Source organism: Anastrepha ludens, chromosome 2, assembly GCF_028408465.1.
Source record: "Anastrepha ludens isolate Willacy chromosome 2, idAnaLude1.1, whole genome shotgun sequence".
Classification (NCBI taxonomy): Eukaryota; Metazoa; Arthropoda; class Insecta; order Diptera; family Tephritidae; genus Anastrepha; species Anastrepha ludens.
In genome coordinates this window covers 132,323,537-132,350,169 of record NC_071498.1, presented here as the reverse complement: position 1 = coordinate 132,350,169, position 26,633 = coordinate 132,323,537, and the positions used below count along the sequence as shown (strand labels likewise).

At 37.9% G+C, this 26,633-nt stretch overlaps 6 protein-coding genes across 7 annotated transcripts; 3 read left to right on the top strand and 3 right to left on the bottom strand.

The window, feature by feature from the left end:
* Nucleotides 1–1,154: 1,154 nt before the first annotated feature.
* Nucleotides 1,155–10,074, bottom strand: LOC128855356 (protein fem-1 homolog A). The gene is made up of 8 exons (XM_054090209.1): nt 9,338–10,074; nt 6,249–6,571; nt 6,002–6,182; nt 5,519–5,694; nt 5,360–5,455; nt 2,172–2,917; nt 1,983–2,108; nt 1,155–1,913 (listed from the first exon to the last, which is right to left on the bottom strand). The coding sequence occupies exons 1-8, from the start codon at nt 9,550–9,552 to the stop codon at nt 1,689–1,691; spliced, it is 2,088 nt and encodes a 695-aa protein (XP_053946184.1). The 5' UTR covers nt 9,553–10,074; the 3' UTR covers nt 1,155–1,688.
* A 1,717-nt stretch (nt 10,075–11,791) lies between these two features.
* Nucleotides 11,792–13,150, top strand: LOC128854958 (uncharacterized). Its single transcript, XM_054089490.1, has 5 exons — nt 11,792–12,000; nt 12,061–12,354; nt 12,415–12,530; nt 12,591–12,913; nt 13,102–13,150. Exons 1-5 carry the CDS (start codon nt 11,895–11,897, stop codon nt 13,148–13,150), a joined length of 888 nt encoding a protein of 295 aa, XP_053945465.1. The 5' UTR covers nt 11,792–11,894.
* A 310-nt stretch (nt 13,151–13,460) lies between these two features.
* Nucleotides 13,461–14,554, bottom strand: LOC128859593 (uncharacterized). Its single transcript, XM_054096531.1, has 4 exons — nt 14,235–14,554; nt 14,021–14,113; nt 13,683–13,961; nt 13,461–13,617 (listed from the first exon to the last, which is right to left on the bottom strand). Exons 1-4 carry the CDS (start codon nt 14,268–14,270, stop codon nt 13,543–13,545), a joined length of 483 nt encoding a protein of 160 aa, XP_053952506.1. The 5' UTR covers nt 14,271–14,554; the 3' UTR covers nt 13,461–13,542.
* A 2,288-nt stretch (nt 14,555–16,842) lies between these two features.
* LOC128855355 (pre-mRNA-splicing factor SPF27) lies at nt 16,843–17,722 on the bottom strand. Its single transcript, XM_054090208.1, has 2 exons — nt 17,552–17,722; nt 16,843–17,483 (listed from the first exon to the last, which is right to left on the bottom strand). Exons 1-2 carry the CDS (start codon nt 17,624–17,626, stop codon nt 16,887–16,889), a joined length of 672 nt encoding a protein of 223 aa, XP_053946183.1. The 5' UTR covers nt 17,627–17,722; the 3' UTR covers nt 16,843–16,886.
* Nucleotides 17,723–20,546: 2,824 nt separating this feature from the next.
* Nucleotides 20,547–22,387, top strand: LOC128855353 (single-strand selective monofunctional uracil-DNA glycosylase). Of its 2 annotated transcripts, none has more exons than XM_054090207.1 (4): nt 20,547–20,696; nt 20,876–21,338; nt 21,400–21,666; nt 21,731–22,387. In XM_054090207.1, exons 2-4 carry the CDS (start codon nt 20,904–20,906, stop codon nt 21,989–21,991), a joined length of 963 nt encoding a protein of 320 aa, XP_053946182.1. In that variant the 5' UTR covers nt 20,547–20,696; nt 20,876–20,903; the 3' UTR covers nt 21,992–22,387. The 2 variants fall into 2 exon arrangements, with proteins under 2 accessions (XP_053946182.1, XP_053946181.1); XM_054090206.1 differs by having other exon boundaries at nt 20,824–21,338.
* A 1,554-nt stretch (nt 22,388–23,941) lies between these two features.
* LOC128859584 (tRNA-specific adenosine deaminase 2) lies at nt 23,942–25,278 on the top strand. Its single transcript, XM_054096521.1, has 2 exons — nt 23,942–24,043; nt 24,099–25,278. Exon 2 carries the CDS (start codon nt 24,109–24,111, stop codon nt 24,607–24,609), a length of 501 nt encoding a protein of 166 aa, XP_053952496.1. The 5' UTR covers nt 23,942–24,043; nt 24,099–24,108; the 3' UTR covers nt 24,610–25,278.
* The last annotated feature ends 1,355 nt before the right edge of the window (nt 25,279–26,633 follow it).

Genomic DNA, 26,633 nt, shown 5'->3' with positions numbered 1-26,633 from the left:
TAACGCCCGCCATTTACTGTAACCGCGGTTCCTCGCTCATTTTCGAAAAAAAATGGTCCGGTGATGCCGTCAGACCAAAAAGCGCACCAAACAGTGACTCATTGTGGATGCATTTGCTTCTCTACAGTAACGTGGGGATTTTCTGAGCCCCAAATCCGACAATTTCGCTTATTAACGTAGCCACCGATGTGAAAATGAGCTTCATCAGAAGAAGACTCACCACTTTGGAAATAGGTTTTCAATATTTCCCAATTTTGTTCAAGCGTATAGCGTCCCATTTCGTAAATGTCAAACCTTTAAGTAAATTATGAACACATTTGACATATCATTTGTGTTACTATTCTCAAAAAAATAGGTGGTTCAAAAAGCAAACGCTATATGTCCCACCCTGTATCATAACATGAAAAAAAATCGATTTTTTCACATATTCTAGATCAGAAAGGTGCCTTAAGCGCGTTGTCAAACGATGACCAGAGCGACGGAAGGCTTTCATGTGGAGATCATCTCTAATTAGTCTCCACATGGATCCGATCGAAACATTCATTTACCTGGACATGATTTGATGCTTTCTAAGTAGATTTCTGCGAATTCTTTCTCGAACGGCTTTTATGGCTGCACGGGCTCGAGCCACGCGAGGATGACCACATCTTTTTCTGTCTGCCACTTCAGACGTTTGTGAAAAACGATTGATCGTGCGGTAAAGAAACATTCTCGAAATATTAAGTTTTTTCAGCAATTCGTAAATCTAACTTGCACTTTTGTCACACTTTTGTAATGCAATCCCCGCAAAGCGGTTTTCCTTAGCTCACCACTCCATTGTTAACAAGCGAAATTTGCCACAAAACTGAGTATAATTTATGAGTAGACAACGCATAGGAACCAAAGCAAACGTAACTTTTTTCTGCGAATTCGTTCTCGGCGAATGCACTGTAAAATGTGTCACAGAATTTATGGCAAGACTAATTGTGTATCCATTTCTGCAGAGTATTTTCATCAATAAGTTGTTATTGTTGTCGTTTTGCCAGCATAAACATTCACCATGTTGGGAATGGGAGTGCTGCTGGAGTTGCAGTTATTGGCCGATTCATGCCGGTAGCATAGGCTCAACTGTCGTGGGGAAAGCCCCAATATAGTTAATAAAAACACTTTTTACATTAAGTTGTCTGTTAATATTTTTATTAATACAATAATTATATTGGTGAGTTCAAATGAGAGTATACGTAAGTGTTATTATTTCATATATGGAAATATGAACTAGGATATTTTAATGCAGCTACGTATATTATGATTGATCAATTGGGATGAATTTTAAATATTATATGTATATATGTATGTATGTATGTATGTATATCCTTATGTATTGTACAATAGTACTGAAAATGTCAATCACCCACATTTAAATAGTGACTCCTATATTTATCGTTATTTAACTTATTTGAAAATCTTAATTAATTTTATCTGTGTTTAAAAATTATGAAAATTACTGCCTTTTTACTCAATTTTAATGATTTATTATCTTTACTACCATTTACAAAGCATTCAAATTAAATTATATATCACTAGTCAGCTTTTTCTTTGCATCTTCATTCCTTTAAATCGCATACTACTTAGGTTTGTTCATGGACATATTAATTGCGTTCGAAACAAAAATTGTATCAGATATTTTGCTTTGGCATGTACGTATACTTTCAAGGCTCATGTTGTTTAACGAAATCTTCGAGCAATTTTGGTATTTGATTACGATACGGAATTTTGTATTTACTTATTATTGTAGCAGTTAGACACTTGAGATTCACATAGTTCATTAAGGGTATCGTATTGGCTGGGTTGCTTACAATCAAATTAAATGGGCGCTCATCCGACTTATTGGGCTGGTCTAAATCTGCGCCGTGTTCTAACAACAATAGTATAATCTGGTAAAGAAAACGAAATATGATTACTTTTCAACGCTCATATGAAAAACTAAACATTCTCACACTCACATTATTGCTATAATTATACGGTTGCACAGCAACATGCAACGGCGTTGATTTAGCCTCATTTTTAGCATTCACATTCATACCGCAGTCGAGTAGCAATTTAATCACGTCTGCGTTTGGAAACACAATCTACGGTAAAAAAAAATTAGAAGTAGTTTCACGACGACAAAAATTATCACTACGTTAACTTACCGTTAAATTGTTCTCATCGGTAAGGTAGCCACTCTTTATGACATTCAGCCGCGAAACGCATAGATGCAGCAAAGTGTCGGATGTGCAAGCACTGCGCACAGTCGCGCGAACCAAATCACGCACAGCACAGAACACAGACTTCTTTTGCTCATGCGTATTCGCCGTGCTGATTAACAAGTAAATTAGATGCGCTATGCACTTCAAAATGCGATCAAAATTTTCTTGCTGTTTTCGATAGACTGGTCGCACTTGGAGTAGTTCTTGTGAGTCAGCGATGGTTTCAGTTAGCAGGCGAAATACGCCGAATACATCTTCGAATAGCGGTAAGTGATCTTCCTTTATTTCATCCATATTGTCCTCGTCGTCATCCAGTGCGGCGGGGCCCTCTGCGTTAGCTCGTTGATTCCTGTTGCGTTCGTGCAAGTCAATCATTAAGCGTACCAATGCTTGAGCGGCATAACAAGTATCGAAATGTAGTATTGAAAAATGCGTTACTCGCACTTCCAGCAGTAGGCGCCACAAATCGATACAACGTTGCAGTTGCAGTGAGTCGGCATATGAAGCGCCACGAAAAGTTAAGCGGAAGAGCGTATCTTTGTGCGTTATGCCGAGTATGCGCTCACAAATCATCAAACTTTGAATACGCATTGCATCCATATCTGTTGCTATGTTGTCGAGCTCATCGAGTGTGGAAAATTCAACGGCATTGCCGTAGGCAGGACGCAGTGGTACCCTGGGTTCTTTTTCTGCATGCAAGATAAAGAAAGAAGGCAGAGAAACAATACATCAGATTAGTTTTGTAAGATAATAGCAACTCGTGATACTGGTACACTGTGTTACGATATCTGCAGACGACTTCTACATTTTCACTGATAGCCAGGCGGCGATGAAATCCCTCACAAAACAGTCGACAACCTCCAAGGTAGCAATGAAATGGCGCATATCTCTTAACAAGATGGCTGAGTCATTTCACTTAAGGGCAACATGGGGTCCAGGCCACTGTGACACTGAGGGAAACTGTAGAACCGATGAACTCGCGAGACTCGGCACCAAATTGACCGATGAGTACACAGACAATTACAGAGGCATACCCTTACAGACATTTAAGCCTTTTATCATAGAGGAAATTGTAAAAGCAGCAAATGAAAGATGGCATAATGAAACCACCTGCAAAATCGCCCGTCAAATGAATCTCTGCTGAGCCAAAATAACAGTCTTAGCACACTGATTTCAGTTTTTACGAGGATTGATGTGCAAACACATGAAGCGGAAGCCGTCCAGATAAGGAAGAGGTCGAGACGATCCCGAAACCTTTTGTGCCATTGTCCTGCTCTATCCAAACGTAGGTATACCATTTTAGGTACCATTTTTTAATTAATTGGAAGATCTCAGTTCTGCGGAAATTAGAGATCTTCTAAAATTTTGCAAATTACACACTGTTTTTAGTAGAGATAAGGACAAATTCCTCATACAACATCACAATGGGATATGAGTCTGAGTATATCCCACAGGGCAAACGCTTCAACCTAACCTAACCTAGTAAACGCTTCTATATTAGACTCCACCAGCTTCAGATTGAAGTGGGTGATGAGATAAATTGAAATGTATATTGGTGAGGTAGGGGTTTTCGTAGTAGAAGTTTTGTTTTTGCTGTAACTGCATAAAACATTCGCCATAAATGTTTGCGGAATGCTAATGGAGCGACAGCGCTTGGCCGGATATACATCCGGGTCGTACCGGTAACTTAGAGCCAACTGACAGACCCGTTAGTCCATTAATTGCCGCCCTCGTCGGTGTAATCCAACAATACGACCCAGGGACGTTCCCACGACAGTCGGTTCTACATAACCGGGACGACCCAGATTTATATCCACTATACAATTATGTCAGTGTAAGGCAGAAAAAATGAGAACGAGTTGCCTGTTTGTTGTTGTTGTTGGATATATACATATATATATAACTGACGCGTACATCCGTTTTAGGTGATTAGCCGAGCTCCTCCTCCTATTTGTGGTGTGCGTCTTGAAGTTGAACGTAATAGGACCAAAATTACGCGGGTCTCGCGAGACAGTTGAAGCTCTTCGTCTGCAATAGGTGGTGGTTGGACTACGATAACGACATTCGGGGGTCGGGAGTTAGGAAGGTGGTAAGGGTCTGCCGATGAATGTCGTTTAATGTTTCTCTGTATACTGTCTGGTCCAGTAGTTGTAATTGAGTTTTGTCCTGGGTCTCGTTAGAATAGTTGAACAGATTCCTCCTGCAGTGCCTGGGAGATGGCTAAGGTGGTGCATTCGCTAGCAGCCTAGAAGAATTTGTTTGTTGAGGATTTTGTTGTACTTTTTAACTGAGAGCATTGATGCTTCATGCGACGTTCCCATAACAGTCGGTTCTTTCTAACCGGAACGACCCGGATTTATATCCGACTAAGGACGGTCACTTCAGCAGCACTCCCCGTATATGTATGGGGAATGATTATGCTACTACAACAACAAAAACATGCTTCATGTGGAGTTGTTGTTGCAGAGAGGACACCAGGAGGCATCCCGTAGCTATGCTGATTGCAGTATTCCCACATATCTGGGGCTTTGTCTACTGCGTATCACTGGTGCCAGGCGACCAGACAGGCGCTGCATAATTCAGTTAATTAAATTCAGGCCAATTGCCTAAAATGTCGCCAGCAGCATTTGTTTGTCTTTGCCCCAAGTACTGCCGGCTAGCTATTTGAGGACATCGTTGCGGTTTTGGACCTTAGTAGCCATTGCGGTTGTATGCGCTGAAAAGGAGAGCAAACTATGAAAGGGGACATCCAGAATTTTGGAGTATATAACATCAGTGAAACTTCCCTACCAGTTCACCAGTTCAATTGTCGCGGCGGAAAGAGCACAAGCAATTGATTAAACCGTCTAAGTTCAGAAATTTTATTTCGAAAAGCTACCTACGATTGTGGATCGCACAGATTTTAGCCACAGACAACCCCTTCAAATCAACAGAGAGTACTTTTTTCGAAAACATGTAGTTCCACGGCAATCGCCGACTTGAAGTGTGATCATACAAACAAGTATCCTCAATTGAAATATGACAGGAGTGGTTAAGGAGATAAAAAAAAGTAGGAAACTTCTAATACTCAACTAAATTCTTATATTAAAACTGTCTAAAAACGTCTGAATTATAATCGTTTAAAGACTTACCTAAGTAAGGTGTAAAAGAAGCGCGTATAAGATGGGCTAAACGCCAATGACGTACCGCCAGTCTACTTTCATTATGTTCATCCAGAAAAGTTGAACCTAAATTTAGACCAAACAAGTTTTTCTCAGCTATAATAAGAGCAAATCTGTTTAACTTATTACCGATTAACTCATTAGCCTCGATCATCATCTGAGGCGAGTATGAAACATGAGATTTCAAATAATCATAAATTTGTTTTGCTCCTCTAACGCAGGCTGTTCGCAGGGCATCATCGCCATAACGACTCTTCATGTAAGGATCGGCGCCATGCTCCAATAATAGCTTGGTAGTTTCTAATCTATGTAAATAATAATAATATATGAAATAGTATATATTTACTGCTTAAAACACACAACAAATGTTCATAACGGAAGTGTTCTTGTATATTCAACCTCTCTTACAACAACAATGCAATATTCTGATGATTTATGTATATAAATATTTGCATCGTTGTTGACTTCAAACTAAATTCGAAAATCGACAAAATAAATAAAATTAATATTATATTAAAAGCCAAAATTGTGTATTTTATCTAAATTGTGGTGTTAAGCTTAGGTTGAGCTATTAATGATACTGATTAAATATATTTAAATTGCTTTAATAACCTATGTTCCTGTATGGCGTAATGTAGGGCAGTCTTTTCTTGTATGTCCTTGGCGTTGACATCAGCGCCTTTTTGAATTAAATATAAACACAATGTCACTGATTGCACAGAATTTATCAAACAAGTGCCACCATTCATGTTGGGCTTTTTGATATCGGCACCAGCTTCGACCAAATATTGTACTGAAATATAAAGCATATTCGATTAAAAAACAGGAAACGCATTAAAGCAGAAATAAGTACGCTTACCGATTTCAAGATGTGTCATAAAACAGGCACTACGCACTGGAGTTGACCCTGAATCCGAGGTGGCATTTATATCACAGCCAATGCGCACTAAATATTTCACCATTGGCAACTTGCCAGAGACAACAGCGCACCAGAGTGGAGTGACGTAATGAAATGTGCGATCTTCAGGTACCTCATAGAGGCCACGCTGTTCGATATCGGCCTCGCAGACGGTAACCAAATACTCAGCTATAGGTACGCAGCCCCGTTTACATGCAATGAAGAGTGGTGCGCAGCCATTCCGCATTTTCTTAACAATTTCACGGCGGATGTCACGACTGCAGCTAAAAGATGTATAAAAATATAATTTTAATAGTTGTTAAAAAACAACTTAAGTAAACAATGAACGATGAACCACATCAGAACTGTAACTAAAGAACTGTAATAAATTTATCTCAAAATCTAATGAAAGTACACACAAATGGTCAATAACCACGTTCACCTCGAACTTTAACAGAAACATAGAACTGAAATTTCGTTCAAAAAAAAAAAGCACTCAACCCAAATTAAATTTTGCTAAAACGTGTCAGTTCTGCCAAAGGACATTATGCATATTCAATGACACTCTCTCTCCCACCGGGACTAAGAAGGTGATCCGCAACGTTTCCACGACAGTCGGTTCTACGTTACCGAAACGACCCAGATTTATATCCGGCCAAGGACTGTCACTCCAGCAGCATTTCCCGTATGTAAGTATGGGGAATGTTTACGCTGCCACAACAACAACAACAACAGGTGATCCGCAAATGAACTGTGTGGTCGCACTCAGTATTATTTCGAGTCAATATTTCAATAATATTTCGAGATCAATCTAGGGGTGTCGCAACGTCGTATCCTTTCCCCTTATTTTTATATCCGCCCAAGGACTGCCCCTCCAACTGCATTCTCCGTACATAAATCTTATTCTTGATTGACGCGATAACCGCTTAAGCAATTTTGGCCGAGTTTAACAAAGCGCGCCAGTCGTGCTAACCGGCGCCAGTTGGACACACCAAGTGAAGCCAAGCCCTTCTCCACCCGCTCTTTCCAACGCAAAGGAGGCCTTCCTCTTCCTCTGTTACCACCAGCTGGTAGCGCAACGAATACTTTCAGAGCCGGAAAATTTGCATCCATTCGGACGGCATGACCCAACCAACAAAACCGCTGGATCTTTATTTGGTGCTATTGTTCACCAACGTGCAAAGATCCAAAAATCTTCCGCAATATCTTTCACTCAAACACTCCAAGTGACGCCTCATCGGATATTGTCGAAGCCTTTGCGCCATACGTTAGGACGGGCATGATGAGAGCCTAATAAAGTGTTAGTTTTTTTCGTCAAGAGAGGACTTTACAACTCATTTGCCTATTAAATCCAAAGTAGCACGTGTTAGCAAGATTGGATTTCAAGGCTGACATTGTTATCGGTGTTAACGGTGGTTCCTAAATAACCGAAGTCTCTTAGAACCTCGAAATCATAACTATCAACAGTGGCGTGGGTGTCGATACGCGAGTGCACCGATAGGAGGTACTTCGTTTTGTCCTCGTACACCAACAGACCCATTCGTTTTTTCTACTTTATCCAGTTTGGAAATGGCAGAACTAACAGCGCGTTTGTTAAGGCCAACGCAGTCAATATAATCGGCAAAAGCCAACAATTATACGCTCTTATAAAAAATTTGAAATTGGCAAAAAAAAAAAAAAATTGTGTGTATTCATTCTCCTTTCATGGGTATTTTCCCAAGACTTGGCGTATTGTGAATATCTGGTCGATGGTGGATTTCCCAGTTCTAAAGCAACACTGATAAGATAGAAGGAAGCCGCGGTAATTGTCACAGAGTGTAGTGCCACCCTTTTTGTGGTTTGCACAGAGCACACTTAAATTCCAATGGGTGGGATACGGTACACTAGACAGGGCTAGTTTACTGCGGCGGCAGCCCTTGGTCGGGAAAAACCCGAGTCATTCCGGTAACGTAGAACCGACTTAAATTCCAATCGGCAAGCATGTTTTCATCCGACCATATTTTACAAAGCAGCTTTACGTGCTTTTACGCATACACCGTCGGCTCCCGCAGCTCTGTTGTTTTTTAGCCGCGATACCGCCATTCTCACCTTGTGGTTGTTGTTTTGTTGTAACAGCATAAACATTACCCATACATATACGGGGAATGCTGCTGAAGTGACAGTCCTTGGCCGGATATAAATCCGGGTCATTCCGGTAACGAAGAACCGACTGTCGTGTCTCACCTCGTCATGGACGGGTAGCGGAACGACAGTCCCGTCGTCAACGATTGGTGTATAGGAATCTTCACATTCTCTGTACCATTTAGCAGGTTTATTTTCTATTTGCTCTCCAGACCCGAATTATGATTGACTATTTCAGTAAAATTGGAAAGACCTCTGTCGTAATTGGCAAGTTTACCATTACCAGCAGTGTGTGCCCCATTTGCATAGTGCGCAATGTTTTAAGCGGACTACAGGGAAGGCTATACAGGGGTTTGGATGCCCGCATAGAAGTACATATATATATATACATTTTACTGTTAATGTATATGTATTTAAAAAACATGATAGAAAACGATTTTTCTAATAGCGGTCTCCCCTCAACAGCCAATGGCAAAGCAACGAGTGCTTTTCTGCCATGAAAAAGATCCTCCTTACACCAAAAATTGGAGGTAAAGCGTGACCATACACTCAACAAAAAATATACAAATATAAGAGCAAGAAAAATTTCGAATGTTTGAAGTTTTGGTTGACCTACATGCATCCCATTCGAGGGTACTTATTCAAATTTATAAGTACATATGTTTGTACTTGCAACAAAAATTTGTCTACAAACATATTTAAACATATGTATATGTATGAACACCTTTAGGGGGCAGTTCAACTAATACCAACCTAGGCGGTGCACCCATAGTTGTGGCCATTTTCTACATGGACTGACGCTCTTATGCAATTGTTAAAAATTAACAAAAACGAACACACGCTAGAGACAAAGACGGCACTTGTAATAAGGTAAGCATATCGCTACTTGGTAAATACAAATAATTACAAAGTTTTTTTTTTTTGCTTACCTTTCCAATTCGTCACATGTCGTTTTGGATAAAATAGAGTCTTCCGTACACCGTTTACATTCCTCTACCAACTCATGATTAAGTTTTGTAATTTTTCTTTGCATGCTAGGCACAATATATGACAGCCATCCATTATCTCTGCTCCCATTATCACCATCACTCTTCAAATTTTGTCCTGTTGCGCCATGTTCAGAACTAGCATTTCTACTATTCATTGTGCCGCCTGGTGTAGGGCAAGATGACTTGATGTAATTTTGGTTTTTTCTTTGTCTGTAGATGTATACCCTTTCCACCTCAAACAGAATTTGCTTAGCGTATAGCTCGCACCAGGTTGAGTGCTTAAAGAAATTATGTATTTATTTATTTTATTTACTCGGTAGCTTTGTCAATTTACTGAAATTTCTCTCGTTTTTTTTAATTATCTATTTACACAGTAGCTTTGTAAATTTACTGAAATTTCTTTCGTTTTCACACTTTCCCTTTATTTCCCATATTTTTTCACTCTATTTTAACATACAATTTATTTTTAATGTTAAAGTTGGATGCACCCGCATAGCTACAATCTATTGCACAATTTTTATGTACTATTCTTGCAACTCACTTCAATACTTTTAAATTTATATTGTAAACAAAAATCGGACAATTAAAAATATTTTGGCAAAACTATCTGTTTTGTTTTATCTCTCAAAGTATAAACACATTGGCGACAGCGAGGGCAAGTACCTTCTGTCAAATATTACAATACACACGTTCCACGATACTGTCAGTGTCAAAAGAAAACGTACACCACATATTGACAAGTTTTAGTCATTTAGTTAGTTTTAGTCATTTTTCAAAAATTTATTGTAATAATTTTTCACCTAATATCATATATTATCATTATTTTTTATAAGAATATAGTTCCTATTAAACAAAGTGAAATAAATATATGGCTTTCAAATTTTCCATAAGCTTATTTGGCATGTACATATGTTGTCATTAGGGGTGGGACTATTCGAATAAAAATTATTCGAATAATAAAATCTTTTATTCGAGAGGTATTCGTAATTCGAATAATATTTATTCGAATTTTTTATTCGTTTATTCGAATAATGCTATTCGAATACCTCACTATTCGAATACCTCACTATTCGAATACCTTACTATTCGAATACCTTACTATTCGAATACCTTACTATTCGAATACATCACTATTCGAATACTTCACTATTCTAATATTTTTGGTAAATATTTATTTAGATTAGCGGACTACTAATCGGTTTATGTACAAGTGCATGCACCATGAGAAGGGCCAATGTAATTTTTATATTTTTAAAAGCATTTTCTCCCTGATGTAAATGAATATATAGTGAGGTATTCGAATAGTGAGGTATTCGAATAGTGAGGTATTCGAATAGTAAGGTATTCGAATAATGAACTATTCGAATTATCTGAAACGAATAGTATTATTCGTTTTATTCGAATAATGTTTATTCGAATATTATTCGAAAATAATCCCACCCCTAGTTGTCATTGACTTAACCCTTTGACTTTGTTTTTTAATCAAAAAATTCAAACTTGAAATTAAAAAATTGTAATAAGCGAAAAAAGCTATTATTTGAAAAAATTAATTAAATATAAATAAATAAAAATACTGCCGAGCACTTGTTGAAATAATTATAGCGTTGAGGGGTCTGTTTTATTCGACACAGGCAGCCACTCCACGCTACTAGATGATATTCTAGTCGACCCTCCCGCCGGGACAGAAGAGGTGGTCCGCGAACAATTTGAGTGATCGGCATTCGTCAGCCATCTTTTAAGATAAAAACTTAAAACAGACCAGGATAAATTAGAGAATGTAGAGAGAAATTTAATGCCCTAATTTAATGCAATCAAACACTTTTAAAGTAATTATAGACTTCAAGGCACAAATCTATAAATTGGTAGAAGATGGTATAAGGCACAAGTCTATAATTACTTTAAAAGTGTTTGATTGCATTAAATCAGGGCATTAAATTTCTCTCTACATTCTTTAATTACTACTTTTGTTTTTTCTTTTCTAAATACTTCTTTTCTTTTCCTACTGCTTTTTTTCTTTTTATTACACCAGACTTATAGTTCCTGGCGACGCTCAAGCATGCATGATCTGCAGCTTATATGTGTGCGTGTCGGGTGCGTGACGCTAATAGCTCCTGGTGACACTCAAGCATGCATGTCGTGCAGCTTATATGTGCGCATGTTGGGTGCTTGACGCTAATATCTAAAATTTTTGATTTTCATCATTCAAAAGCCGACAACAAGTATGTGTGACTCGAAGCAAGTACGAGTGTTACCCGACACACACACATATAAGCCTGCTGGACATGCATGCTTGAGCGCCAGCAGGAGCTATTACACACGGAGACATCTGGAAGGGAGACACTGGAAATTCTCTTTTCATGTCTCATTCGCGGTCACACGGGCAAAACTGTTTTCGGCAACAATCGTTAGCATATTTTGACGTTTCTCTCATTCGTATAGCCGTGATTTGTTTGAATTTTATATTGTGAAGAAATATATTAGTTTATTGCGATTAAATATGGATTACGAAGAAAAATGTGAACTGATTAAAAGCATATGGGAATGCATTGGTGAGGCTGCGGAATTAGACTCTGACGACAGCGATAAAGAAGAAATACTTTTAGGTAAGCCTCTACATGCTTGTAAAATGTGCGCATTAAATTGTTAAAGTATACTCCAATTAGGATTAGCAAATTTGGGCGAAAAAGTTTCATTGTTGCCTATCAAGAGGACCAAGCGGCAATGGGTAAAAGAATGGCGAAAAAACAGATGCGATCACGGCTCGCTCGCTTTTTTAAGCAAAGAGTTGCTGGTGTACGATGAGCAGAGCTATAAAAATTTTCTACGGATATCAAATGCTCAATTTCATTACTTGCTATCGCTAATTGCAGATGATATTCAACGTTCTGATACTTCAATGAGAAACGCGATTCCCGCAGCAGAAAAATTGGCAGTGACGCTGCGGTTTCTCAGCACTGGTGAGTTAAAGAGATGGTGATATATGTATAACATTGTTATAAGCAGTAATTTATTTTCAGGGGAGTCTTACGTCAGTTTGGATTACCAGACGCGAATATCCAAATCCTCAATTTGCAAGATAGTTCCCGAGGTATGCAGTGCTTTGTTTAACAAATTAAAATCGTCATATTTAAAGGTATGGATAGATTGTATAATATAATAAATATTTCGCAATTAATAACATATTTTTTCGCAGTTTCCGAGCAGCAAATCCGAATGGGAGGCTATAGCAACAGAATTCGCGTTTAAGTGGCAATTCCCGAATTGCATTGGCGCATTAGATGGAAAGCATATAACTTTTCGTCCCTCACGCACTGACGGAGCTTTTTACAAAGGCACGAACAGCATCATTTTATTAGCCCTGGTGGATGCTAATTGTAAATTTATTTTCGTTGACGTGGGTTGCAACGGCCGCACTAATGATGCTGGAGTTTTTCTACAAAGCAAGTTAAGTACTGTTCTTCAAGATGAGAAAGAAATACCAAAAGCAGCCTTAATTGGAAACAATCGAAGCGTTCCGTATGTTGTAGTCGGAGACGAGGCATTTCCTCTGCAGGTGCATTTAATGAAGCCATATCCTTACCACACGCAATGCCAAGAAAAACAAATTTTCAATCGAAGACTCTCCCGGGCAAGGCATGTAGTGGAACATGCATTTGGAATTTTGTCGAACCGATTTCGCGTTTTTCTTGCTCCTATAAATCTAGATGTGGCCACTGTAGAGAAAATTGTACTAACGTGCTGTACTTTACATAATTATCTAATTGAAAACGGCGAAACATACACTGATAGTAGCGGAAATGTAGAACCTGTAAACAATAACTGCCCAACTGGATCGAATATATTATATAATCCGAGAAAAGGTGAAGCGGAGAATGTTCGTCAAACATTTCTTAAATATTTCAATGAAGAAGGCAAACTGGATTGGTTAAATAATAAATATATTAATTTCTTTTATTTTTAGTACGTAATGTATATATGTATATAAGCTTTTGTACTTCAATAAAAAAAATTAAATTAAATATACTTCATTTATACTTTACTTAAAATACATAAAAATTATGACTTAAAAAACAGTCTTATATTTTTTAGATACTTTGGGTTTTAAATTTCTTCGACTTAACTTAAATATTATAGGAAACACAGTTTTATGTTTCGTAGCCACTTTGGTTTTCAGATTTGGTGACTTTACACGCAGTATCACTTTTTTGGCGCTTAAGTATCTAGAAACGGAAAAAAGTGGAAGTCAGCATAAACATGTCTCACAGGTTTTATGAATTATACCTACTTTACAGCAAAAATCATCCTTGTCAGAAACTTCATCCTTGTCCGATGATGATGATGTTGCTAATGATGCAGGAGTGCGATGTTTGGATTCATCAATATATCTTTTTATAATCGTCTGTATTTGCCAAGCAGCGCTCTGTTGTTTGTCATGGTCTATTTCCTCCATTTGATTTGCAACCAAAGTTCCCAACCAGGCGTATTTTCGGGAGTTTTTCTTTTTTTGAATCATTGCTTTAAATAAAGAGAATTCCTGCTGCATTTCACCAAACTGGTTACTTTTCTATATAAAAAAAACCAATTATATGATATATTTTTTTTATTAATCGTAATGTTATGTACCTTTTTTCGTATTTTCGATGGCTCGTCGTTACCGCTCGAGCTACTATTTTCAGAATTCGTATAAGTTGAGCTACTCGAAGAAGAAGAAGGCATCTGAAAAACAAATTTATGACGTATGTTAATTATTCTTTCATATCAGTTATCTAGTATACGTCTGACGATACCACAATTTGTATTTTCTTAAAATTTGTGACAGATTGCATTTTAATATTACCTCAATATTGTCTTGGCTCTGGCACTTGTATTCCATTTTTTCACTTTCCGCTATACTTTTTAACACACGGGACTTTATCTCACAAATGACGAAAACGAATGAAGCAAGCGTCTAAAAAATGGTTTGCAGCCAACTTCAACATTGAAAACACGGATAAGCACACAAAGTCCCGATTTACACGAGGAGACATCTGGAAGGGAGACACTGGAAATTCTCTTTTCATGTCTCATTCGAGGCCACACGGGCAAAATTCTTTTCGGCAACATTTTGACATTTAATGCTTTAGCATCGTCTGGTTCGGATCTATTCTCGCACACGCTTACATGTAAAGCGGAAAACGTTCGTCAACAATTTCTTAAATATATGAATGAAAAATGCCAACTGGTTAAATAATAAATAATTTGTTGTTTTTTTATTGAAATATATTTATAAATTTTTATACTTGAATAAAAAAAAATAAGATAAAAAATACTTCATATGTAAATAATTAACTTAAAATTAACTTGAGTATCTAGAAATGCAGGGAAAAATTAGAAATCAACATAAACATGTCCCATAACTATTTTAAATTATACCTACTTTACTAGCAAAAATAATCGTGCATTTCCCAAGCAGCGTTCGGATGTTTGTCATCGTTGTTATCTTCCGTTTGATTGAAAACCAACACATAACTTAGAACTTTCTTCCACAAAAAAAGAAAACGAATGAAGCAACTGTTTCCCTTCCAGGTGTCTCCTCGTGTAAGTCGGGACTACGGAAGTTTTTCCATTTTTTTTTATGTCGACTTATGTGACCCCAACTATTTCTGTTTCCATTTTTTTTATATTTCCGCAAATGCCATCGCTTTTTTAACTCGGTTCATATAATCTCTTGATTTAATGCTACTTCTCCCCCGAACTAAATGTTTCCCTTCCAAATGTTTCCGTGTGTAAATTGGCACTTAAACATATTGGATTGATTTGTAAATGAACTGGTGTAATACTTAGATTAAGAAACTTGTATGTTAAAAATATTCCAGTTATTTAATATTGTTGTACTATTAAAATACCTTAGTCTTAGTGTACTATTTATATAAACAAATAAATCCCCAAATAAATAAAGCAAGATTTACTGAACGGTGGATTCCTTTCACCCTAGCTTTTCAGCTTCTACACTCGAAACCCACCACCCAGCCATCATAGGGAGTCTCACTGGTATTATTTGCTAACGATTGTTCTATAAAGGCGCCGGGCAATGACATCGATGGCTTGTGTTCCGACGTGAACGTTTATCTCGTCAGTCTTTCTCGCTTTTTCACTGCAAGGAATCTCAAACTTCTCCCATTAAATCCACGGCTACCCTCTTTACCACCTGGACGAAGGAGATCAAACTTCAGCTAAAGGTGAAAGTCGATGGCACACCAATATCCGCAATTAACAGCCCCAAAATTTTGGCCGTCACCCTCGATAGTTTGCTCTCCTTTTCAGCACACGCAACCGCAGTTGCCACTAAGTTCGAAAACCGCAGCAAGGTCCTCAAATCGGTGGCCGATAGCTCCTTGAGTAAAGGAAAAGAAATGTTGCAGGCGACTATTTAGGCAATTAGCCGGCCGCCTCTGAATTTTGCAGCGTACTTCTAGTCGCCTGGTAATACGAAAAGTAAAACATTTGCTAGAGGATGAGAACCCTCGCATGTCAGGAAGCATCTCTTCAACTGCACTGACCAGATCTAGGACAAAACTCAATTACAATCACTGGACCGGACAGTATTTAGATAAACATTAATCGGCATCTGTTGAGAGACCTTTACCACTTTCCTAAACTCCCGACACTCGAATGCCGTTATCAGAGTCAAACCACCACCTACTGAAGACGAAGAGCTCCAATTACTTTCTGGATATTGTAGTAGGTTAAACTCCTACTTATCCAAGATATACCCGGACATACCCAATATATGTCCCGTATGTGAAGGCAAACCGCACGACACTAGCCATCACACCATCATTCACGAGTATGTATGTATATGTGCATATACAAAATTTAACAATTTGTTTCACATTCTCCGTGGGAACTTACCTTAACACTTATAACGAAACATGATTTTTGTGACACTAAGCGAAACATAAGGTAATTTTGACCGAAATCGTTACTTTTTATGTTTTTTTATTGTTATGTTTTTTTTTCAGTTAAAATGAGGTAAATAATAAGGTACTACAATAATTATTAAGCATTTACAATCAAAAAAAGTTTTTATTTTACATAATTGACATGTCAATCATTAAAAAAAACATGAAACTGAAATTAACGAAACCTATAAAGCTTGAATACAAACACACGGTAAATCTGACCGACCGAAATCGAACTTGGGATGTGCACAAGACAATAGCGTCACGCCAACTAAATGAAAACCTGTTCAGTGGCGATGGTAGGGGGAGGGAGGAAGGTAGGAGGAGGGGCAGCTGTCAAGGTCAAGCAGTTTAGCCACTATTCCAGCACGAAATTCACTATCGGTCATTTTGACCGATGTTTCGTTATGAGTGTTAATTTTGTATAACATAAGCTGGTTTTACAGGTTCTAGTTCGATAAACACGACAAATAACAGTGAATTGATGTCCATAAAAAATACGTATTTTAAAATTAACAACATTTTATTACTACTGTACTTTCAAAACCTTACGCGTTCCCATTGGTCAGAGATGTTTGCTTTTTTGTTTTTAATTTTTCAATTTCTACACGTCCCTTTTGCAATTGTTCTTCTAATTCAGCGCACTTTTGCTCGATTTCATAATTTTTAGACACCAAAAGTACCCAATTGGCCTCTAAAGTTTTTAGCTTTTCTCCAGCTTGGGTCTGTGCTTGTTTTCGTTGCCAATTAATATCTTGTATTTGTTTTTTTGATTCTTGTAACTGTATTAGAGTTTTAGCTTGAAGCGCGGCTATCACTTCTAAGTATGCTTTCCACGATTCAATGCCATAGTCAAGCATTAACTCGAGATTCATTGCACGTACCCACTGATGTTCTAATTGTGCCATTGAATTTTCTATGGATTCCTGCCAAGCAGTCACTTCGGACAGTTTGCCAGACGGTGGCGGAGGCAATTCATAACGTTTCATACTTAGAGTTTCCATTGGCTTGCGATTTTGTATGCGCTCAAATTCGCTAGCCATTAATTCGGTTTCGAAAGCATTTGCGTTTAATGGTGGCAAGTGATCGAGATAATTCTTGGTCGGCCTATAACGCCGGCATTCTTCTTCGACCATGGCAAGAGCCTAACGAGATGAATTACGAATTATTTAATTTGACAACGCTTACATATGTATATTCTATATATAAATACCGATTCCCGAACTCCAGCGTCATCGTATCCTTGGTCTATGTATGGTAACGCATCTACAGTCACTTCTCCAGCCATATTGTAATCGAACGTTTGTTTGCAATTTGGATTTACACAAATAAACCAAATTGCAATATTTAGTTTCTTCCTCTTCTTTGATGTTAATTCACAGGGGAAGCAAACTTTTTGAAGTGAAAACTTCTTTAGAATCGTTGGGAGTGATTTGAGAAAAGTGAAACGAAAAAAGCGACACTCTTGGCTACGAATATTACATATACACGTAGCGACGAACTAAATAACTTTCAGGCCAGCGCCGACAGCATGGCGCGATAGCCGAGCGGCTAGCAATGTGAACTTCCGATCCACAATTCTTGGTTCGAATCACAAGAAAAACATTTTTTTTATACAGTTATTTTATTTTTTTATTTTATGATATGTTTATGAGGAGTCGATTTTCAAACAAATACGAGTGCATATGTGTAATTGTGTTAGAGTTTCGGTCACGTCCCAGCAAAACCTGCGTGCATATGTGTTTGTAACATTCAAAAAAATGTAATTGTGTTAGAGTTTCGGTCACGCAGGTTTTGCTGGGGACGCTCATAATACCAACCGCGTGTGTATTTTTATATTCGTAAATATTTTCATTTTTAAATATTTTCATTTTTAAATATTTACCGCAATTATGCCGAAAAATAATTCAGAAAAGTGTCGTGAATATCGACAGAAAAAAAAATCAATAAATAGCATCACGGAATTCATTCACGAAAATTTAATAAAGTATACACCAGAAGTATCGCGGATACTTAGAAAAGATTACAATAAAGTTCCAATGATTTTAAGCGGCGATTTTAACGTAAATTTTGCATTGGACACAGCGGTTCCTTTAATTGACGTTCTCAATACAACATTCAATTTAAAAATGTGTAACAATCGCACTGAATCGACAACACGATCAAAAACAACCATTGACGCGGTATTTCAAAGACATGTTGACAACATCGAAACCAAAGCATTTGTATCATATTTTAGCTATCATAAGCCACTCGTATCATTTGTTGAAATTGAAAACATTGAGGATGAATAATAATAAAATGAAGAAAATAAAATATGAACTTTATAGCAATATTATAATGAACCTATAATTATCTAGCTCCTAATGCTGCTTTCGTCTTATTCTCTCTCAGTTTGTTTTACGGAAGGTTTCACTTCTATCGCGTCTAACCGTTAGACTGGTGTTTTTTTTTTTTCTTATTATTTGTTAGACCGGAACTTTTGTTGCTCCAACTCGAAACTTTTGGAAGACTAGCCTCGTCTACTCCTCTGCGAAGATGGGGAGTGAATTGCTTGTGTCCTCGTTCCTCTCAATTTTTTTGTTGGCTGCAGACTAAAAACTAAAACCATTGCAAGCAACGGAGTTGCCGTGTCAGGCAACACTAACAAAGAATTCGCAAGGTTTAAGCAACAAACGTTTCGCCTTTAAACGCGGTCTTAAGAATATATACGAGTATAACTATATTCACATACATAAGGTCGTTTCTCTTCGCCAAGTGTTAACAAGTGGCCAAGGTGGATTTATTAAGGTGAAAGCATTCACTCAGCTGAATTTTTCACCGTAGGTATGGCTTACGTCAAAATGATATGCTTTGTTTGTATGTATTGGTATGTTTACATTCGTATGTTTACATTTGCTGGCTGATTTTGACGTGATGGTTGGACCAAACGCAACAACAAATACAGGTAGGGTTTTACTTATATGTGCTTGCTGTCACCTGTAATAAATTCGCCTTGCAAGTGGCGAATAGATGAAGTAACTGTTATAAATGAACATATGTTGGCAGCGCGGGTATAGAACCGCCTTAAATTACATGCGTTTGTAAGATGAGGCATAACCGTTAATCACCAGCGGCGAATCTTACTCGATAACTTTGTTGTTGCTTTCGCGGGGAAATTTTTCGTCAAGCATAAAGATAGCGAACGGCAAAATTGCGAATAGAAGAGGCCTATAACCAAACTTGCTAACGGCGAATCTTACGCGACAACTTTGTTGTTGCTTTCGCATATCAAAATCCTTCAAGCTTTAGATGGGTACTGAGATAATTTATTGAATATATGTTGTCCTGTTTATGCAGTTCCTTCGAGAGTCCTCTTGAACAGAATGGCAGTGGACAGCGTGTAATAGGTTGACGGGTATCCGATGCCAAATTGGCGGCGGGGATGGTTTCGTTGGCGGGGGAATAGCCGTTGGTTATTGTTACAAATAAAACAAACGAAAAGATTCCACTACAAAATTAATTTTATTGTAACCACAAAATGTCAGCTGAAAATCGTTCCGTCGCAATAATGTCGAGTTGGAGGTTACATTGAATAATTTTCGACTATGATATGTGTACTCACATTATACAAAGTTAAGTGCAAATAAAATTATTTTTGAGTAAATATCCAATCGTTTTGTTTTTAAGCTTAACATTCCGGATTTACCCCGACGGCCCTGTACATGAGGCATGCGCCTCCCTATCGCACTCTTGTATTCAAATAGCGAACCGCACACGGGTCGTCGGCAACTCGTACTCATCACAGATGCATGCAACATGACGCTTATCGTACAGCAGTGTTGGCATTTTGTTGTTGAATAATCGGCTTCAAAATTTCTACAAGCTCCTTAAAAGCAGTTTAAGCATTCTGTAAAATGTCTGAAATTTATAATCATTGGAATCATTTGTGTAAGCAAAAGTCTGAAATTTGTAACCATCCTCTTGTAACTACCTTGTGGCAATGAATAATCAGCTGTTTGAGTTATTCCTCCTTTTACTTTTATTTCTGCTCCGATGGAGAATAATAATAAATTCCTCGTAATCGCTCGACATATTGACAACTTTGCATTGTGTGCGGACAAGCAAGCGTATCGTAATCGTCAGTACCATAAAAATAATATAGTGCCGCTGACGATACGACCCGTGTGCCGAGGCCCTTAGGTTACAGAACAGAGTTTCTATTGTGAACAGTTGGTTAAGGAATTTCTTGGCATGGATAACTTGATTGCCTTTAAAGGATTCGTTGCCATCTATGAGGGATTAGTTTCTAACGCTTGGTTAAGTGGACACATTTTTCAAAGCTGTAGAGGCAATTTTCGCTGATTTGTAATACTAATGTGTGTGGTTTGCAATGCTTTAGTCATAAACGTTTTGAAATGAGCTTTTTTAAATTTTAATTTTCTGTTGTGACTTATACTGCGCAGTATAAATGCGTTTATCTTTAACAATTTACCTTTGTTGCAGAAAAATTATTGATTTAGAAGTCATTCGTATAAAGTTATTGTTATTCAAATAGAACGACTTTGTTCGAGTAATCACCGGCAATGTCTCGGAGGAAGTTTGCGAAAAACACTTTGGCAGGTGCAGCTGGCACATCACATAGCAGCGACTCGACCCTGTCACTGAGTGTGCTGCAAGGGTTTGCCGCCCCCAAAAAACGTTGTCTTTCGTCGCACGTGGGTGAAGATTCAGCCATAACTATTAAGAAATCTCAAGAAGCATTATCGCATTCCATAATAAGCCCCACTGAAGTTCCGGATAAAGAGCAATCGTTTTGGAATCGGTTTTACATATTGGAATGTCAGCTGAATAAAACTTTGCAAGACATTGTACGACCACCAAGTATTACCCATGTGTACAATCCTGTGGAATATGCATCGAGTTTGCATTGCGCCTACTTGCAAAAGTTCTTGGACGGCCCGAAACATATAATGTTTGTTGGTATGAATCCAGGCCCTAATGGGATGGGTCAAACTGGAGTAAGTCTTCATAATTCTGGTGCAAAATTAAAGCAAATCTATTGAGTAATATATTTTTCAGGTGCCATTTGGTAATATATTAACTGTTCGGAATGAAATGAGCCTTTCCGGTTCAGTACAGCAACCTCCTTCGGTGCATGTAAAGCGACCTGTACGGGGATTTGAGTGTAGTATAGAAGAGCCTAGTGGTGTACGCATTTGGAGTTTGTTCAAAAAGTTAGCAGGCGGATCATTGAATACTTTTGGACGACAGTGTTTTGTACACAACTTTTGCCCGTTAATTTTTTACGATAAAGCAGGACGAAATATAACACCCAGTGAATTGAAGGTATATTATTTTAAATTGATTTTCGCAAATATTTCGAATAAGATGTATGCTTTTTTAAATACAGGGTGATTATAAGGAAAAGATCGGTAAAGAGTGCCTTGATGTACTTGATTTAGAGTTAGACTTGGTAAAACCGGAAATATTGGTGGCTGTCGGGTTATACATGTACGGAATGGTCAGTCGTTCTCGCCATGCAAAAGATTTGAAAATATATAAGCTTCCTCATCCGAGTCCTCGCTCTTTGAATAACCAGAATTGGCCAGAAAAAGCCGAACAGCTCCTCCTCGAACTTGATCTTGTAAGGTATATTCGCGATGAAGTGTAGTATGTAAGTGATTCTAATGAAGTATTAGTTTTTCCAAGAAGTTATAAACTTTATAAACGTGCATTTAATTTTAATTTTCCAAATTTTGAAGTAGAAATGTTTTTCTTCAAGTCTTTCTAAGGCACGTCGTACCTGTATGTATACAATATAAACAAATATTTAAGTTTATAGATGAAGTTTAATGCATTATAAATTAATTTGCAATTTTTTATTCTATGGTTGTTCGTATAGTAGCACCACTTTTCAAGTGGCTGGAACTGCGAAGTTTATTTTTTCACGGAGGTCATATAAAAAAATGTATTTTTTGAAACATTGAAGTTGTAATAGAGTTAATTTATATTTGTACGGTGACTAATTGCTATAATAAGGCACAAAGTAAATATATTTTAAAAATAATGGCCCCTATTATGAGTTGCATTCGATCTTCGATATTCGTTGGTTGTCGAAGATCGAAAATCGAATGTCAATTTGGTATTATGAGCGGTGCAACGCTGTCGAAATTTTCGTTGTATACCGAATTTAGAGTCGAATGCAATTTTGCTTTCGATTGTGTAGCGTATTGTGGGAAAACTTGTTAAAATGTAAGTTGTTTGCGATTATTTATTGTTTTATAGTAACCAAATAATAAATATATACTAATTTTGTTAATATTATGCAGGAATATGTCAATATATGTTAATATTTTGCGAGGAATTTACAACGGACCTGAATTGCTTGGGACCACCAGTTAGAACGGCAGCAAAATGGATTAAGGTTAATAAAGTTTTTTTTGTGATGTTTATAGAAATACATTTTTATTTTTTTATTATTTTCCCTTGGCAGGTATGGGCTGAAATACGTAGAGGAACTGAAATACATATTTTTTTCGAATGACGAATAATTGAATAAAGAAAATTTATAACAAAAATAAAACAGAAACTGTGGCGTAAAGGTTTCTATTTAATACTTTTTAGATTTTTCTATAATATTCTAAGAATTTCATTTCTTATGTTTTCTGCTTCTCCGTTATTTGACTCCACTTCAATATCTTCAGCATCATCGTTGAGGGTCTCATCGGATAACTCTTCATCCGGAAGTTGAACATTATAAAACAAGCAAATGTTGTGCAAAGCTGCACACACATTAATAATTTGTGTTGCTTTTTTTGGAGAATAGTGAAGAGCTCTTGGCTCGGGTGCACTGCTGCAAATGGTTTTTTGTACTGGACAGTAGGTTCATAAACGGCTCTTTAGATAATCCAAAGTTCTTTAAAAAACTGTAAGGAAATTTCTGTAATATTATGTACGTCAACACATTTTGAAAATACTAAACTTACTCAGTGGAAGCCATTTCAAGGGGGTTGGATGCGCCCCTCAGCTGTTTTCTACATCTAGCTAGTTCCACTAATCTTTCATCGAGCGTTGAATCGTCGAACCACAACTCCGTTGTACTCCATTTTCACAAAAAATACTTGTTTTTAACTTTTAAAATTGTTGTTAGCAAAGAATTTCAACACAATCGGTTTTTCTTTTATTTTGATTTGCTGTATCAGCTGAGAAAAATTATCTATTGTAAATGCATCGAGCGATCGAAATTCACAATAGTCCTATTCTTCAACGAATGAGCACCATAATACCAAATGAAAATTCGTTCGATCAGCACTTTCGACTATAGTCGAAGATCGAATGTTGCTCATAATAAGGGCCAATATCTTGGTGTGATTTTTTATTACAAAATAGGCATAATTGTTCTTAAGCTATCATTAAAAAGATAACCCGTATTGTATAGATTTCGAAAAAGCGCGACGGCGTTACAGGGTCGCCAATGTGAAAATGTAAAAGCGTTAGACGAATATTTCAATGCGATTGCCACATTGTACGTTCTGTTTTCTTTTTCTATTGTAACGCCTGGAGCTTTTGGACTTGTTTGTCTTCTTGTCGCCCTGTTTATTTCATGTTTCGCTAATTACTCGAACGTCATTGATCAGCTGATTTATGTTTTATTGTTGACAATCAAGAATCTGTGTACCAAATTCCTGTCTGTATAAGAAGAAGAGATACGTTGTACAACAAAGTAAGTATTACTTTTCTTACAGGCATTTTATTAAATTAAACGCCTTTATTTTTAGTTGTATTTTAATGGAGGGGTTCATGAGCGAAGCGTTTAAAGAAGCTAGAAGAGTGCTAATAGCTGGAGAGGTGCCTGTGGGTTGTGTATTCGTTTTTCCTGTAGATGGTATTGGCACAGTGATAGCACGAGCCGGAAACGATGTTAACGCAACAAAAAATGCTACTCGACATGCAGAATTTCTTTGCATAGACCAAACTTTGGAATATTGTAAACAGAATGGATTATCAGTTCGTGAAGTTTTTCCGCAAATCACCGTTGTGGTCACTGTGGAGCCTTGTATTATGTGTTCAGCTGCTTTACATGATTTAGATGTGAAAGAGGTTTTATATGGCTGTGCTAATGATCGGTTTGGCGGCAAAACTTTAGTGGATGTGCCATTTGTTACAAACAAAAGTAATGGCAGGCCGCAAGTAAACGGTGGAATATGTGGTGACGAAGCAATGGCATTGCTGAAAGATTTCTATAAAGGCGAAAATCCATCTGCGCCAATCACTAAAACTAAAAGATGACTTGAATTGGTGCCAATGTTGATATGTGTACAAGGAAGGCGCATTATCTGGAAGAAACAGGCGTAGTCAGACAAGGCGTATGACAAAGAAATATTTAGTAAAATGAAACACGCTTTGAAAAAAGGATGCAAAGGGGGGATAAAAGGGTGTATCTCCATCTCAAAACTTAGAACCGCATCCTCCGAAAGCTTATAGCTCCTGGTGACGCTCAAGTGTGCATGTCCTGCAGTTTATATGTGTGCGTGTCTAGTCCATGACGCTAATATCTAAAATTTTTGATTTTCATCATGCAAAAGCCGACAACAAGTATGTGTGACACGAAGCAAGTTCGTACAAGCTGCAGGACATGCATGCTTGAGCGTCACCAGGAGCTATTATAGTTTTTAAGTAATTTATTGTTAAAGGTGACACTCCCTTGAAAAAGGTTGCAATTTAGAGAGTGGAAAAAAATGTAATTCTTTTTGGTAAAAATGGGAGCAAAAAAGTATTTTTTTACTCAAAAGGAAACAAGCTGCGAACGGTTAAAAATATATTTTTTAAATAATATTTGAATGTAAATAAGGTAGTTTATGGTCAATGTAAATATTTCATATATGTCAATATTTATTTGTAGAAATGGATACAAATAGGTTATTAGCGGAAATTGCCGAGTCTGATATTAAAATAAAAACTTTTTTCACTTAATCCAATATTATATAATATTTTGTTAACTAATTTTTAAATTTAAAACCGATTGCGAAGTCTGCGATGCAGTCTTTGTGATCAGCGGCGAGATACCCGTTGACCTCATGACCCAAGAAGAAACACGTCATCACTAGCGTCGCGGAACGGAGATGCCAAACCATGCTGCGGTGGCAAAGCAGATGGAACACAGGGCCAAGGGCAGATGAGCGGCGAAGCTTATTCTATCAATAGGGGAAGTGAACTACTTCTTTTTAACTCGCTACAAGTGCTAAGACATTTTGAACCCTACCTCTTCTTCTTCTTAATTGGCGCGATAACCGCTTACGCGATTTTGGCCGAGATTAACAAAGCGCGCCAGTCGTTTCTTTCTCGTGCTAACCGGCGCCAATTGGACACACCAAGTGAAGCCAAGTCCTTCTCCACCTGATCTTTCCAACGCGGAGGAGGCCGCCCTTTTCCTCTGCTACCACCAGCTGGTACCGCATCGAATATTTTCAAAGCCGGAGCGTTTGTATCCATTCGGACGACATGACCCAGCTACCGAAGCCGTTGGATCTTTATTCGCTGCGCTATGTCTATGTCGTCGTAAAGCTCATACAGCTCATCGTTCCATCGTCTGCGATATTCGCCGTTGCCAACGTGCAAAGGTCCAAAAATCGTACGCAGAATCTTTCTCTCGAACACTCCAAGCGTTGCTTCATCGGATGCTGTCATCGTCCAAGATTCTGCGCCATACGTTAGGACGGGCATGATGAGAGTCTTGTAGAGTGTTAGTTTTGTTCGTCGAGAGAGGACTTTACTGCTCAGTTGCCTACTTAGTCCAAAGTAGCACTTGTTGGCAAGAGAGATTCTACGTTGGATTTCAAGGCTGACATTGTTATATGTAGGTGTTGATGCTGGTTCCTAAATAAACGAAGTCTTTTTTCAACCTCGAAAGTATAACTGTCTACAGTGACGTGAGTGCCGATACGCGAGTACGCCGACTGTTTGTTTGAAGACAGGAGTTACTTCGTTTTGTCCTCGTTCACCACCAAACCCATTCGCTTTGCCTCTTTATCCAGTTTGGAGAAGACAAAACTAACAGCGCGGTTGTTAAAGCCGATGATATCGATATCATCGGCATACGCCAACAATTGTACGCTCTTATAAAATATTGTGCCTGACCGATTAAGTTCTGCGGCTCGTACGATGCTCTCCAACATCAGGTTAAAGAAGTCACACGACAACGAGTCACCCTGTCTGAAACCTCGTTTGGTATCAAACGGCTCGGAGAGGTCCTTCCCAATTCTGACGGCGCTACTGGTGTTGAGCAACGTCATCTTACATAGCCGTATTAGTTT

Excerpts from the sequence above, each read along its gene's own strand:
- LOC128855353 (XM_054090207.1), top strand. The coding sequence starts at position 20,904 with ATGTCTCGGAGGAAGTTTGCGAAAAACACTTTGGCAGGTGCAGCTGGC. Across the intron at positions 21,339-21,399 it reads ATGGGATGGGTCAAACTGGA|GTGCCATTTGGTAATATATT; the intron begins GTAAGTCTTCAT and ends TATATTTTTCAG. Across the intron at positions 21,667-21,730 it reads TAACACCCAGTGAATTGAAG|GGTGATTATAAGGAAAAGAT; the intron begins GTATATTATTTT and ends TTTTAAATACAG.
- LOC128855356 (XM_054090209.1), bottom strand. The coding sequence starts at position 9,552 with ATGAATAGTAGAAATGCTAGTTCTGAACATGGCGCAACAGGACAAAAT. Across the intron at positions 5,456-5,518 it reads CGAGGCTAATGAGTTAATCG|GTTCAACTTTTCTGGATGAA; the intron begins GTAATAAGTTAA and ends GTCTAAATTTAG. Across the intron at positions 1,914-1,982 it reads CGTATAATTATAGCAATAAT|ATTATACTATTGTTGTTAGA; the intron begins GTGAGTGTGAGA and ends TTTCTTTACCAG.
- LOC128859584 (XM_054096521.1), top strand. The coding sequence starts at position 24,109 with ATGGAGGGGTTCATGAGCGAAGCGTTTAAAGAAGCTAGAAGAGTGCTA.
- LOC128855355 (XM_054090208.1), bottom strand. The coding sequence starts at position 17,626 with ATGGCTGGAGAAGTGACTGTAGATGCGTTACCATACATAGACCAAGGA. Across the intron at positions 17,484-17,551 it reads ACGCTGGAGTTCGGGAATCG|GCTCTTGCCATGGTCGAAGA; the intron begins GTATTTATATAT and ends TCATCTCGTTAG.
- LOC128859593 (XM_054096531.1), bottom strand. The coding sequence starts at position 14,270 with ATGGAATACAAGTGCCAGAGCCAAGACAATATTGAG. Across the intron at positions 14,114-14,234 it reads AGAGCCAAGACAATATTGAG|ATGCCTTCTTCTTCTTCGAG; the intron begins GTAATATTAAAA and ends TTTGTTTTTCAG. Across the intron at positions 13,962-14,020 it reads CATCGAAAATACGAAAAAAG|AAAAGTAACCAGTTTGGTGA; the intron begins GTACATAACATT and ends TTTTTTATATAG.
- LOC128854958 (XM_054089490.1), top strand. The coding sequence starts at position 11,895 with ATGGATTACGAAGAAAAATGTGAACTGATTAAAAGCATATGGGAATGC. Across the intron at positions 12,001-12,060 it reads TAAAGAAGAAATACTTTTAG|GATTAGCAAATTTGGGCGAA; the intron begins GTAAGCCTCTAC and ends TACTCCAATTAG. Across the intron at positions 12,355-12,414 it reads GCTGCGGTTTCTCAGCACTG|GGGAGTCTTACGTCAGTTTG; the intron begins GTGAGTTAAAGA and ends ATTTATTTTCAG.